General features: G+C 51.6%; 1 protein-coding gene across 4 annotated transcripts in view; it reads left to right on the top strand.

Moving 5' to 3' along the window:
* Hip1 (huntingtin interacting protein 1) overlaps positions 1-13,877 on the top strand; it is a 146,381-nt gene that overhangs the window by 60,255 nt on the left and 72,249 nt on the right. Inside the window, exon 1 of one of the 4 annotated variants that reach the window (XM_087196273.1) lies at positions 3,025-3,185. The exons of 2 other annotated variants lie outside the window; for them this stretch is intronic. In XM_087196273.1, coding sequence (XP_087052399.1) covers positions 3,168-3,185 — 18 coding nt within the window. In that variant the 5' untranslated portion in view covers positions 3,025-3,167. Of the gene's footprint in view, positions 1-3,024; positions 3,186-3,260; positions 3,595-13,877 lie in introns of those variants that run through there. One more of the 4 variants, XM_087196275.1, reaches the window with a different exon arrangement.

Raw genomic sequence — 13,877 nt, 5'->3', positions numbered from 1 at the left:
GATTGTAAAGACAGAGGGAAAAGAAAAAGTCTGTGGACTGGAGTACGTAGGTGCTAATGAGACTTAAGACCACAAAGGAGTAAACGTCACAGTCGGTGGTCAGGTAGAGTGGCCCTGAGCCCTGAGGAAGGAACACAGTAGCAACCTGTGGTCTGCAGCACTCTTAGTTCTGGACTGGCTGTTCCTGTTTCTGTCCACTTTATTGAAAGAGGCTCCCTCACCTGAGCAGGGCGGCTCCAGCCTCCTAGGGATCATGCATGTGCATGGACAGCCAGGCGTACATCTGCGTGCATGTTAGGGTTTGTTCGTTGCCAGAGGCTGCTGGCAGGGCGCCCTCTATGGAGCAAAGAATGATCTACCACTGGCTAGCTTGTCCTGCTGCTGCCATATGGGCAGCTCCTGGGCAAGGAAGCCTTAAGAGAAGGCAGCTCCCAGTGAGTGGAGCTGGGACACTAGCGTTCACCGACCTTTGAGCAGTATGTTTATTTCCTGTGGCTGTTAAAAACAGTGGTTAAAGCAACAGAATTGTATCCTTTCACAGTTCTAGAGGCCAGAAGTTGGAAACCAGTGTCACTGGGCCACATTCAAAGGCATTGATAGGACCATACCCTTTTTTCCCCTCTAGGGGAGAATCTGTTCCTTCCCTCTTCCAGCTTCTGGTGGCTGCTGCTGCTCCTTGGCTTGTGGGCACATCACTCCACTCTCAGCATCTGTGGTATACTGCTTTGTCTCGTCTGAGTATGTCAACTCTCCCTTTCATAAGGACACTTGTGATTACATTTAATGTTTATGCAGGTAATTGTGGACCACCTTTCCATCTCAGGATCCTTACCAAAGCTGCAATCTTTGCCACATAAGGTAGCATTTTTAGGTGCAAGGGATTGGGGCCTGATACCTTTAGGGGCCATTATCCAGCTTGCTACAGGTAGGGCTTGGGCGGACACTTTGAATGTCATTGCCCATCCAAGTGAGGAGTGTCACTATCTCCATTTTAAGAGATAAGGAAAGAAAATGGGTTTTGCTAGGCTAGGAGTCAAGATCTATTGGGAAACCTTGATCTATTGATCAACCTCAGGCCTTAAGGATTCATAACATTTTTCCAGACATATAAAACCTACCCATCTTTTCTTATTCTTTTTGTGATGCTGCAGATGCTGAGCTACACCCTCAGGGGCTCCTCCCTCCTTGAGACAGGGTCTTTCTGAATTCCCCTGGCTGTCCTTGAACTTGTTCTCCTGCCCCAGACTCCTGAATAGCTGAGATTACAGGAGCACACCACATCTGGTCTTCTTTTTAAGGAAAAATACGATAGTCCTTTTAATCAACCAGCAGATAATCTCTGCACAGGATGACCCCTGCGGGTTCACAGGGCCCTGACCTCCCTTGGGTGTCAGCACTGAAGATGAGGAGGCAGAGGCATGCTCCTCGCCCATTCCCTACTGCATATGAGTATACTCTAATGGGCACGGATATATGGATGGGAGTGTGGGAGCCTAGCATGCCACAACAGACCAGACCAGAACAGTGCTCCTGATTTCCCTGACTTGGGCACGGCTTCTGTACAGCCACAGCAGCCCCGAGATGGGGGGTGGGGGGTGAGGAGCTGCAAGTCAAGACTGAGGTCCAAACGTGGGGTCAGACAGGGAGACCTGGACCAAGAGATCCCCAACTTGAAGCTGAGAGACCCTTGACCAAGCCTCCAGACAAAGCCATGAAAATCCCTTCACTGTGAAAGCCCCTGACATTCCTGTCCAAACTTCTTGAATAGCAAGGTGTTCACACACACACATACACACACACACACACACACACACACACGCGCGCGCGCGCGCAAAGCAGGCAGAGAAATAGATTTCAGAGATAAGAACTCAGATCAGAAGGGGAGGGGGCTGCTAGTTGGCCCAGCAAGGCCCCTTGGGTGGGTGCAGGAGACCCAGCCCCCAGCCTCTTGGTGACCGTCACCTGTTCATTTGAAAGGATTTAAAAAGCGAGCTGCTCCAACTGCAGCAGGGTTGCCCCGTGGCAACATGGAAAGCCTTTCTGGGCTTAGGCCGCACTGTCTTGCTTATCGTGTTCTCTCCTGGCAGGTGTGTGACATGGGGTATATCACTCGTGTTCTGGGCCCCAGGTTCCTGCTGTCTCTACTGCACCCCAAATCTTGCTGCTCTTCTGATTTTGGGAGGAAGCCTGTGTTGAATCTACATATAGGCTTGAGTGGCCAGGCTTTTTCTAGGGACCTACTGCAAAGGAGCATTTGCCAGGAGCCCTTTTCCCACCCCCAGCTGCGTTTCCTGCAGACAGGAGGCTGGCGTCACTTTTCTAGAAGGAATGAGAAATGGGAATTCTGGTTGGGGAGGAGGGAGCTCCAGATCAGTGCGGACCTCATTTAGAAGCGAAAGAGCCAATTTCCCTCCCTCCAGGAAGGCTGGCTGTGGCTCCCTTAGTGGGCGGGGGTGGAGAGCACTTAGAGCCCTCCTGGGGATACCTGTGCCACTTCCTTCCATTTGGCCATCTGTTTGGAGACCCCAGACTCATTTGGGAGGCCCTTGGGGATCAGCCGCAGGAGGCAAACAACTGGCTCTGAATTCCCTCTTTGTCCGGGGAAGCCGAGTGGGGAGGGGGACCCCCTGCCCCCGCTGGAATGTCTGCTGCGACGCTGCCACCTCCCTCCTCTCTCGGCCCCCCCCCACTCCCCGCACTTCCTGAGCCCCACTGATCCCCCCACCAGGACACACGCCCGCACACACGAACACATGCACACACACACTTCCTGGCGGGCCGGCGGCCCTCCTGCTCGCCGATCCCAGCCGCCAGGGTTCGGGGCAGAAGGGACCTTTTGTTATTCAAATCACACCCGGAGGAGTCGGGGCGCCGTCCGGGAATCATCCCTGGGCCCGCCCACCCCTGCTCGAGCCCCGGCAGCGGATCGCAGATCGCGGGGTGCCCGGGCCGCCCCTCCTCGCCCCCGCCTGCGCTGCAGCTCCACACACCCCTTCCCCTCCCCGCCCAGTTCCCCGCCCCGCCGCGCTTGGTCCTGCTGCCCGCCCCAGCTGCGGGCCCCCGCCGGCCGCGCTCCCTGCAGCATGGCACCGGCTCTGCAGTAGCCCGGAGCAGCGTTCGGGGGACGCGGGGTCTCCTGGGGTGGGGGGCGCCCTGCAGCCTCGGTCATGGATGTGAGCAAGATGGTAAGTGAAAGCCAGCTGCCCCAGAGCTCCCCGCCCCCACCGCGCTCGCGCCCCTCGCCCCCTCCTGGTCGGTCCGTGCGATCCATTGAAAGTTTCTGGATTGTTGATCCTGCCTGTTGGCCCCGCTCCGGGCGTGCTGGAGGAGGGACCAGCGCCAGGATCTGGAGGCGGCCGGCGGAATGGGCTCCTGGTTTTGCGCTGCACCGCCACAGCTGGGACTGCCCGGGAGATCTCACAGGACTCCCCAGGAAAGGCTAGGGGGCTGGCTTCCTACAGTAGCAAGCCCTCGGGGCGGAGGGAGGGGACAGCAGGGCTGAGGGAAGGGGTGGTCCGGTCCCCTCCGGACCCCCCTGCCCGCACCCGTCCTGAGGTCTGCGGGCAGGTCGGTAGGGCTGAGCAGTGGACACAGGTGAGTGGTCCTGGGAGGATGACGAGGAAAAGTGAGGGCTTCGGCCGAGGTAAGGGTGCGGGAATGGAAGCCCAGCATAGAGGGACATGTTCTAGATTGGCCCCTGGTAAACCCCAGCTTCACTCGCCTTTGCCTGCTAAGCAGCTAACCCCCCAGTCGCTGTAGAGGTGGGCTTCCCTGGAGGGGTCTGTGCACTCCCCGGGGCAGCCCCCAACCCCTACTCCAGACTCTGTAGGAGCTGAAGAAACGGTGGTCCATGGCCGAGACCTGCGCAGGCCTCCTGGGGAGCTGGAAATGACTGGGAGATTCTGAAGGAAGGGGTCTGGCGGAGTGGAGCGCTGGGAGACCAGGACACTGCAGGTTTTCCCAAGGCCCGCAGTTGACTCTCAGTGCACGTGGAGACTGAAGGGTACCCTGGAGATCCCTGCCACCCAGGCTGGACTTTAGGCCAGGGCACCCTCCCCTGATGTGCAGCCCTTAAGGACCATGTGTCCAGCCGGAGAGGTACCCCCCATGATGGCCTGTGGCCAGAGGAAAGCAGCCAGGTTGGGTCGTGTCTGGGCGTGAAGATGGGCAGGGGCTCTGGATCAGCTCTGGCTTACAGATGAGAAGGTGCTGGAATTTGAGGCTAGTTTTCCCAGAGGGTAGCCTTCCCCATAGAGCAGGTAGATCTGTCCTTAACCCTCCCTGGCTTTCAGCATTGTGTCTTGGACAGGAGGATGGGGGCGGGTGACAGGTGAGACTTGTCTCTTCCCTGGCAGGAGAACAGTCTCAAACTGTGACTGAGCACTCCCCCAGAGGCTAGGGGCTGAGTGAGGGGCCTCCTCACTGGAGGCCCACCTTCATGTGAGATGTACCTGTCCATGTTTGGGCGGTGCTGGAGGCTGGGCGACCATTCCCTGCATGTATACCATGGGTGGCTATTAGAAGTCTCCCGTAGGAAGTCCTCCCTACCGCTGGACTGAGCAGTAGCTGGCCCTTTCCTACAGGTGTCTGAGCAAGACCAGAGACACCTGTCTGGGCTGTGGTTGGGGGTCTGGTGGCTGTGGTACCACATCAGCCCTGAGCTTCCTTCTGGGCCTGCACTCATGTTCCCCCCAAAGCCTGGCCTGCCAACACCAGCTCACAGGGCTCAGGGAGCTTTGTCTAGAGAACCACATCACTTCTGATACTTCCACCATCCTCCACCCATCCCTAATGAATTCAGCAGTGCTTGTTTAATTCCTCTCATTTCTGTAGTTACTGATGGGTGAAGGACCCAAAGAAACATAACCCAGGGCTCCTGTTCTTAAAGGCCTTACGCATCTAAATGAGGAGGGCAGAGAGATCCAGACCAATCACAGACGTCAGTGTAGATCTCTATCAGAAAGCCACAGCTCCAGGGCCGTAGCAGTCCGGGAAGGGACGGGACTGCAGGGTTTAGGCACAGGACTAGGCTGGCTCTGGACAGGGTGTGGTTGGCTCTGCCAGAACAGCAAGGGGCATTGCCTATTGGGAGAAAGTCCCAGGAAGAGGAGTAGGCACAGCCCACTGGGTGAGACTGAGGGCATTTGTCTGGGACAGAGGTCTGAGATCTGGAAATGTCCATGCTGTTGGTTGGGGCAAGACCACAGGAAGGCCTTGAATGCCAGCCAAGGTGTTCTGACCTGGCCTGAAGCCACTGGGTAACGTCTGGGGAATTTTGAGCCCAGGAGAGGTACATTTATTGCCTCTTTCCTCTTTTAGCTCAGAGACCAAACAAAAATGACATTAGATTGTCATTAATCATTGAGCAGCTGAACGCATAGCCCAGAAACCATTGTCCTCAGCTCTTTGTGAAGGGCACAGACCCTGGGTTGTGTGGCCAGAAGAACCCTCTTCATTGGGCCCTTAGTGCCTCTGCTCTTTTCTGTTGTGATCATTCAGTCCCCATCACTGAGTTTTCTCTAGGAGCCTGGGGCTGCAGGGTTGACCTCAGACACAGCAAGCAGTTCAGCCACATCCTTGGATCCCAGCATCAGCTGGGGGTGAGGTTCTTGCTTCACCTGAATGAGAAAAAAAGCAGATTTTTAGTTCACCTGATGCCCTGCGTGATTTTGATCAAGTTTATTACTTAACCCCTCAGCCCCTTCAATAACACGGTACTTGAAGATTCTAGTGAGGGCTGGAAATAATTCTTTTAAGACACAAGACCTAGGGTGGAAAGTCCTCTGTACATGGTGGTCATTCTGTCTGTGAGCTATGGTCTTCAGAGTCTCATCTGGGCCAGAAGGCGGCTAACACTTCCACCTGCCCTTTAATTTCTTGATTGACCTGAAGAGCTGAGAGCAGGCTGTCTTTGAGTTGACTGCTCTTGGGGCCACTTTTCCCCAGCCTCATTATCTTTCTGAATGAGTGTACAAATGACTGGAGACAGTGGATTCACCAGCTGCTGCAGCCGATAAATTTTTGATGACATGAGATATCTGCCTACCGGAGAGCTGGCTAGCCCTGCACTCAGGATAAAGTGGTGCTTCTAGGGACCAAGGATGACATCTGCCTTCACTGCACATAGAGAATGCACAGTACCACAGTTTGGGAAACAGAGTCACGGCCCTCAATTCATACAGAAGAATGTATATATGGCTTTTAGGACAATTTGTATTTGCACAGTGGTTGTTGTTTTTTGTTGTTTGTTTGTTTTTGCTGGTATTGGGGATTGAACCCAAGGACCTTCACACTGAGCTATGCCCCCATGCCCCCAGCCCTCTTTTTTTTTTTTTTTTTTTGAGAGAGTCTCTTTAAGCTGGCTAGGCTGGGCTCAAACTTGTGATCCTTCTGCCTTAGCCTTCCATAGTGCTGGGATCACAGGCACGTGTCACCTTGCCCTGTTGCATAGTGCTTTACAGTGTCCAAGGCATTTTCACGCATGTTTTCACCACAGCCTCATGGGGGAAGGCAGGGCAGAAATGGCCCCATTTTACGAGAAAAAAACAAGTTCAGAAAAATGAAGCCTGGGATCCAGGGGCAGAACCCTTGATAACTAAAATATATACCCAGTTCCCCTGATAACTAAAATATATACATTTTGGTGATGGACTAAATAAAAGGTAAGGGGAAAGATTTAGTGCCTAGATTCTAGAATGGGCCCAAGCTCATCTCAGATAAACTGCCTTTTTTTTTTTTTGGTACTGGGGATTGAACTCGGGTCCTTTCGCCTGTGCAGCAGGCGGCGAAACCATTGAGCTAAATCCCTGGCCCTAAACTGCGATTTTTACCTTTGGCCTCTGGGTCCCCAGGGGAGACGATTCGGGGAGGGGGGATTTGAATCTTTCTATATGTGGACTGTGCATCTGATAAGTCACTTAACAGCTGCTTTTATTTATTTATTTATTTTTGGTACCGGGGATCAAACTCGGGTCCTTGTGCTTGTGTAGCAGGCGACGAAACCACTGAGCTAAATCCCCGGCCCATGCTTTTCATTTTTTGAGAGAGGATCTCGCTAAATTGTTAAGTTGCCCAGGCTAGGGTTGTGCCACCCTCATGCCTCAGCCTCCCGGACTGCTGGGATAACAGGCATCTACCACCACACCCAGCTCTATAGCTGCTTATAAAACTGGGAGAATTCCTTCATGACTCTCTCTGCCCTTTCCTCACATGTGAGACTCCTGACAGCAGGAAGATAGGGGGTGGGATAGAGAAAAGAGGATTCAGGTATTCTGTGTAAATGATGTAGATGGTGGGCCAGAAGAAAGTTCTGGTCAGCCTGCTGTGGTTGCAGGTGTGCAGGTGCCTGCCGGGTTGAAGGAGGGATGTGGGAGGTGGCTGGCCAGCTGGGGCAATTCCTGCTCCAGATGATGCCTACTCTGCTGGCTGGCCTCCTTGGCTAATCACTGCGTGGAAAGGAGGCTGTCTTCCCTTTTAGGGTCTAAGCTAAGTAATCGTTCGGATCTGGACAATAGAGAGGAATGGCCGACTCAGCAAAACGAGAGCAAGGTTTTCTATTCTCGGTCATGAAATCGGTTTAGTGGGTTGTAGCCAGTGTTGGAAAGAATGAAATATGTTAGAAAACGTCCAGGTATGTTCCACGTAAGAAGACAAACATTAGTTGCTAAAACTGACTTCTGTTGTACATACCCGTGCACACAAGTGAATCTGGGTGGCCTTGTAAAATGGATTTTTATTGTTGTCAGTTTCTTAGACCATTTGGGCTGCTGTAACAAAATACCTAAGACTGGGTAATTTATAAAGAACAGGAATGTATTCACAATTCAGAAGGCTGGGAGTCCATGATCAGGGTGCTGACAGGTTCAGTGTCCTGAGAAGAACACAGTGTCCTTGCTCAGGAGGAGTGGAAGGCAAGAGGGCTCACTTCAGCATCCAGCCCTTTTGTAAGATGCTGACCCCGTTTGTGAGAGTGGAGCCCTATGACTTAAATCACATCCCAAAGGCCACATCTTGATGTTGTTGCAACATGAATTTCAAGGATGAAAATATTTAAATGCTCATCAGTAGTTCAGCCCACGGAAGAGAAGACTACATAGGGGCTGTTGGTTGGCTTTGACTTGTGGAGGGGTGGTGGGAGGAAGAGGTAGTGCCAGTTGGCCCGGGACAGTGGGACTTGTTTTTAAGAAGGGGCAGGTTAGGCCGGAAGGACTTCCCCATAGCAGAGTGACCCTCTGGTAGAAACTGCCTGGTGAGAGAGGGCCCCTCTCTAGCCACCTGGTGCTGCTCAGGGACCCTGGAGGAAGGACCCAGGAGCAGCCTCAGCCTCCGAGTCCTTACACCTGGGGACTTTGGCTCAACTCCTGGGCTTCGGGAGCAACCTATAGGGTCCTGTGCATTTCATGGGTGAGGGTTGGTATGGCTGGCAAAGGAAAATTGACTTCGTATGCAAAGACAGCAGTTCCAGATCGGTGAGTCAGAATACCCTGGCTTTGTGCATCATTCACTACAGTTTGCAAAACTTAGCAGAGCACCATGACTCATCAGAAATCATAGATGACACTGGCCTCAACCAAGTGTCAGGGTGGAAGGAGATTTACCTCCTCTAAAAATGCCTAGGGAATAAAAGAGATTTTTAAAATTTACCATACAACTGCTATCTTTCATTGTCGCAGGTCACTGTTAAGATGAGGTTGAGTTCAATCCAGACATACATGGAATAATGTCCCCTTTATGCTCAGGCCATGGCTGAGGATGTGAAGATGTGGATCTAGAGCCTGGGATGCTGAGGCCTTGTCTCCAGAAATGCTCACCAGGAGGAGAGAGCAGGAGCTAGAACTCTCCTTGAAATGTGTTAAGTGTGTCAGCATATTAATAGATATTTGTAGTTGCCAGAACAATCACACCTGGATTATTTTTTCCCTCACAACAGCCTTGGGAAGCAGGATTTAGCATCCCTGCTTCATCTGTGAGGATGTGTGCTCTGAGGACCCTCATGCACACACCACACACCTTAAGTCCCACTGCCTGTCGGGCTAAGTCCAGATGCAAACCTGGGTTTTAGGGTAGCTCAGTGCACTATTGCCCCGATGATCCCTTCTCCCCACCACCTTGTGCTCTCCCTTTATTCCATTCCCCCCCAACACATGCGCACATGCATATACACACACACACAGAGTTGGATGATTTACTTGATGCACGCGACCAGGGGCTGTTTCCTGTCCACCTTTGTCTCCTTTTTGGCCCCGAGAGGTCCTAGTTCAAAGCAAGACAGGAATGTGCCCTGGCACCTGCCCCAGAGCCGGAGGATTCCAGCAGCCAGACAAAATTCATGCTGCCCTGAGCCTCAAAGAAATCCCATCATAGGTCTTTTTAAGAAGACAAAACCAAACCACATGTTTCCTGCAGATTGCCTGGAGCTCTGATGATACATCTTGACTTGGAGATAACTTCTGTGGACAGGAGGACAGCTCGGGCATGGGACCCAGCAGGACTCCACAGTCCTGTCCGCTGTGCGAACATTCTAGATGCCAAGCTGGGGCCTTAGAATCCCAAGGCCAGAGGCCAAATCCTGATGCCTCCACTCAGCAGATCATGGCCCAAATAAGTTAGTTGATAGGGCTCTGCTCAGTTTCCTCAGTGTTCAGCTGGGTTGGTGACGCAGCTTTTCAGGAGTGGTGAGCTGCCTGTTTAAGGTCCTTGGCACATAGGAGGGGCTTAGTGAGCCGTGGCCATATGATTAATATTTTCATTCATTAATTTAAGCCATAAATGAAACTAAAACTTGAGGTGAAGGGGTGGAACATTGCTTCTTTCAGAATATTCACTACTCTGGTTTGAATGTGGATGTGGTTTAAGCGTGTCCGCAGGGTTCATGGAAATCGAATCTCATCCTAAAGTATTTAGAAGGCCAAAACTTAACGCAGCTATGGTGTTGAGAGCTGAGCTTTTGAGAGGTGATTAGGATTCAATAAGGTGATCAGGGTGGGGCTGCATGGTTAAATACTCCTGGCTTTATAAGAAGAGAGAGACCAGAGGATATAGACACACACATGTGCTTCCTGTCTTGCCATGTAATGCCCTGTGCCACCTCAGGACTCAGCCAGCAGGAAGGCCATCACCATGTGTGAGCCCTTGAACTCCAGAACTATGAGCTAAATAAACCTTCATAACGTTACCCAGCCTCAGGTATTTCATCACAGTAAAGCAAAACAGTCTAATCCAATCACTGCTGTTTGAGCTCAGTCTAGTGGGGCCATTAGGCTCATTAGTCAATAATTGTAACACATGTGATCGATTGCACAAAAAACTTCTGGGGCATGTGCTAGCATGGAAAAGGTACCAACTTGAGTAAGAAGATCATTGTGAAAGGGAACAGAGGAGGAGTTCCCCCACATGGTGAGGAAAGTAAGGCTACTCCAAACATTAAAAGGCCAAGGTCGTGAAACCATGGGGTTTATCCAGGAACTACCTGTGGTTTATACTAGAAGAGTAGACATAGCACCATCTATATGGGACTAACAAGATCAAGTCCTTTTGTGCCTCAGTGCTGCCTGGAAGAATTGTCCTTTTAGAAGGTGGGCGGTTTCATTGATGGAAATGCACAGTGCATGGTAGGTGCTGAATGAATGATTGGCTAAATGATGGGAGTAGAGGAGATTCCAGGTAAGAAGCCATGTTGCACACAAGCCAGAACAGAAGACAGGAGGTTGGGTGGATGTTGAGTAGGTTGGCTAGGAGCAGGGCCAGAGGAACGGGAGAGGTGGAGTGGGCACAGGTGTGAGGGCACATGTTAAAAATAATCAGCGAGGCTCTGGTAGAACCAGTAAGCAGCTTGGATGTGCTCTTCTGGCCAACAGGTTCCACCGCCTTCAGGTCCCTCTCAGTGCCTGGAAATGACGGCCCTTGCTGGTACCAGGATCAGCGTGGGAATGGCACTGTGGGTTGGAGTAGAGTTTTTAAAAAACTGAACGTTTTAACTTTTTACCCTGATTTCTCTTTGGAGCACTCAGTTCAGCCTTTTCTGGGACCTAAAATAGCTTTATCTTGCTGAATTCCTCAAGTTGGAAAGAAGTCTTGGTGAAATCACTGCCTCTTTCTTTCTACTCCATCAAAGATCTTACTACCAGCCCTGGCCCTGGACGGGGACGCTCTTAGGGGTTGTACCTGTTGTCCTGGCCACTGCCCCTCAGGCCCTGTGGATATGTGAAGATTGTCCCTTGAGCTGGCAGACACTGAGGACCCTCGGCCAGGCTTGGAGACTATATAAAAGAATGTGTTAATTGTATGGCTTTTCCTTCAAGGAGGTGGGAGACAAATCATAATATAGCGTGATTAGTGCAGTACTGGAGATTTAAGGAAAGTCCTGTGGAAACAGAGGTATGAATCATTCTGCTCAGTGTTACAAAAGATGTATTGAGAAAGGTGATATTTCGTTCATTCATTCATTCATTCTAAGAAGATTTTATGGAGTGCCCTACATGTGCCAGGTGCTGATCTCCATATTCAGGATACCTCACTGAGCCAGAGATCCCTGTCTTGCAGAGCTGAGCTCCTGTGTGTGTGTGTGTGTGTGTGTGTGTGTGTGTGTGTGTGTGTGTGTGGCATTAGGGGGGCATTGATAGTAACAATAAATGTAAGTGAGGGAGTTGCATAGCCTGCCGGAAGCTGGTAAGTGATCCACAGAAGGGAGTGGAAGTACCCACACTGGTCTAGGATGTTTGCATAAGAATTGTGAAAGAGGGGTAGACCAGACCTTCTGAGCAGGAGTTTTTCTTTGGCCACCAGTGGACTCCAGGACCCCTGTTTCTAGTCTTTTCTTGGTTTCCAGTCCGGTGGAAATTACAGCCCCAGTTTTGGGCCCTGGCTCATTGCTGAGAGTTGCCGAAGTCTGGACCTCAGGGCCTCTCTGCACCAGCTGCCCCTCCCCTCCTCCTGCAGTCTCCTCTGAAGAGACCCAGGCCTAAGCAGGACAGTCTGGAGATTTCATGGAAGCTGAGGAAGACGCTGCCTGTGTTTCCCCCAGATCTCCACTAGGGAGCTAGGCGTCAAACTCGAGGTTCTCTGGCCCAGACCTGGGGTATGGACTGAGTGCCATCGACACGTGAGGAGACCCTCTCAGCTCTGCCCTCAAACATCAGCTACAGTGAGGGTGAGGGAGACAGACCACTTTGGTTCGTGTCATTCACTTCTCTGAAGAGCATGCTTGCTGCTGTTTTGTGCTGGTGAAACTGAGACTCAGAGGAGTCAGATCACACAGGGCTTCACAGTTTGAGTCTGGTCTCTTTCTGAGGTAACCTTTCACCCACCTAGCTCCCCAGCCCCTGAGGAGAGATGGCTGTGAGCTGTAAACTACACCCTGGGCTGTAGTTTAGGGGGCTGGGGCTTCTGCATTGTGAGCACATGTTAATATCATAGAGCTATTATAGTCATCGGCAGCACAGGAAACATTAAACTTCAGTGACTTTTTAGAAAATATGAAAAAGTCTAAAGAAAATAAAAGATTGTATATTCTCCCCTCGTGTAACACTGCTGCTAACAATTTAGTGTAGGTCCTTACAGACTGTTGGCTGGGGTGTGTGTGTGTCTGTCTGCAGATTGAACATAGATTGAACCATATGAAAGTACTGTTTTATAGGTTGGAAACAGCTAAATTTTCATTTGGTCTAGCCAAACCTATACACCTAGACCAGTGGTGTGAACCTATGACATGCGTGCCCCAGCCAGCTGTTTTTTTTTATCGTTGAAAGCTCTAAAAGGTTCACCATCACTGACCAAGACAAATACACATGTACTGTACTTACACCATCTCACGATACAATTTTGTAGACTTCTACTTTAGCTTTCAGTATGCCACAGGTCTAGAACATATCAGGGTCAAGGCCTTGGATTCTGGGGCTCAAAACTCTGCGTGTCTTACCCGCCTGGGCAGTTTATGAAGGCTCCAAATGCCAGAGTCTTCCTCTTTGTATAGCAGGGTGGTCATAGACCCTTCCAGGACTGATGAACTCCTGTGTTTGGGAAGTGCTTAGATCAGTGCCTCACATGAAGCAAGTGCTCAGCGAGTGTTGGCCCACGCCGCTACCAGGATCTGTAGCAGATGCTCTTCCAGAACACAGCTCTGAGTGACCCCCACTGTCCACACCCCTGCGCTTCTGGGTCCTGAGGCTCTTCCCCTAAGGAAGAGCTCCCCCCCCTTCAACCCTAGAGATGCAGAAGTGAGAGTTCCTGGCAGTGTTGCTTTCTGAGGAAGTCACATCACCACCCTAAGGCTGATGATGAAATCCCCTCCCTTGCTGAGACAGTTCAGCAAATCCCCCCAGCCACACTGACCCCAGGGTCGGGGCCATCCCTGCCTGATGGGACCTGCACCGCTCACTTGTTCTCTCTTCTTGAGCTCTGACCTGAGACTGTAAGACCTTCCGTTTCGTTGTCTGTTCGTCAGGATGTCAGTCCCTGAGACCAAGGACTTGCCATGGCCCTGCGTATTCTTGTCAGTGCAGTGAGTCTAAATTGTCCTTCCCAGGCCAGGAAGGATGTCGCTGGGATTGTTGAACCCGGACCTGAGTGAGATCTGCGTTCAGATTCTGGCACTGTTACAGAATTAGCTGGGTCATCTAGTTAGTTAACCAGGTGTCATCACCTGCGGGGCACCCATCAGAAAGGGGCTTTCACTCCTCCCAGGGGACTCACACAGCCCCGACAGTCAGTGCAGCAGTCAGTTCTCATGTACCCCCCATCTTCCAGCACATTCCACACACTGTGGGCTCCCAGATGGGGGATGTTTCTCCACCCAGCTCCCCAGATACTGTACTGTCTTGGCTCCGCCTACCTTGTGGGCTGTTTCTTTTGCATTTCCATTACCAGTTCCCTTTCGTCTC

The sequence above is a fragment of the Heterocephalus glaber genome, unplaced genomic scaffold (genome assembly GCF_053883595.1).
Source record: "Heterocephalus glaber isolate CG9 unplaced genomic scaffold, H.glaber_assembly_v1.0 deba00001610, whole genome shotgun sequence".
NCBI lineage: Eukaryota > Metazoa > Chordata > Mammalia > Rodentia > Bathyergidae > Heterocephalus > Heterocephalus glaber.
The sequence above is the reverse complement of the archived record's forward strand: the minus strand, read 5'-3'. Positions and strand labels throughout refer to the sequence as shown.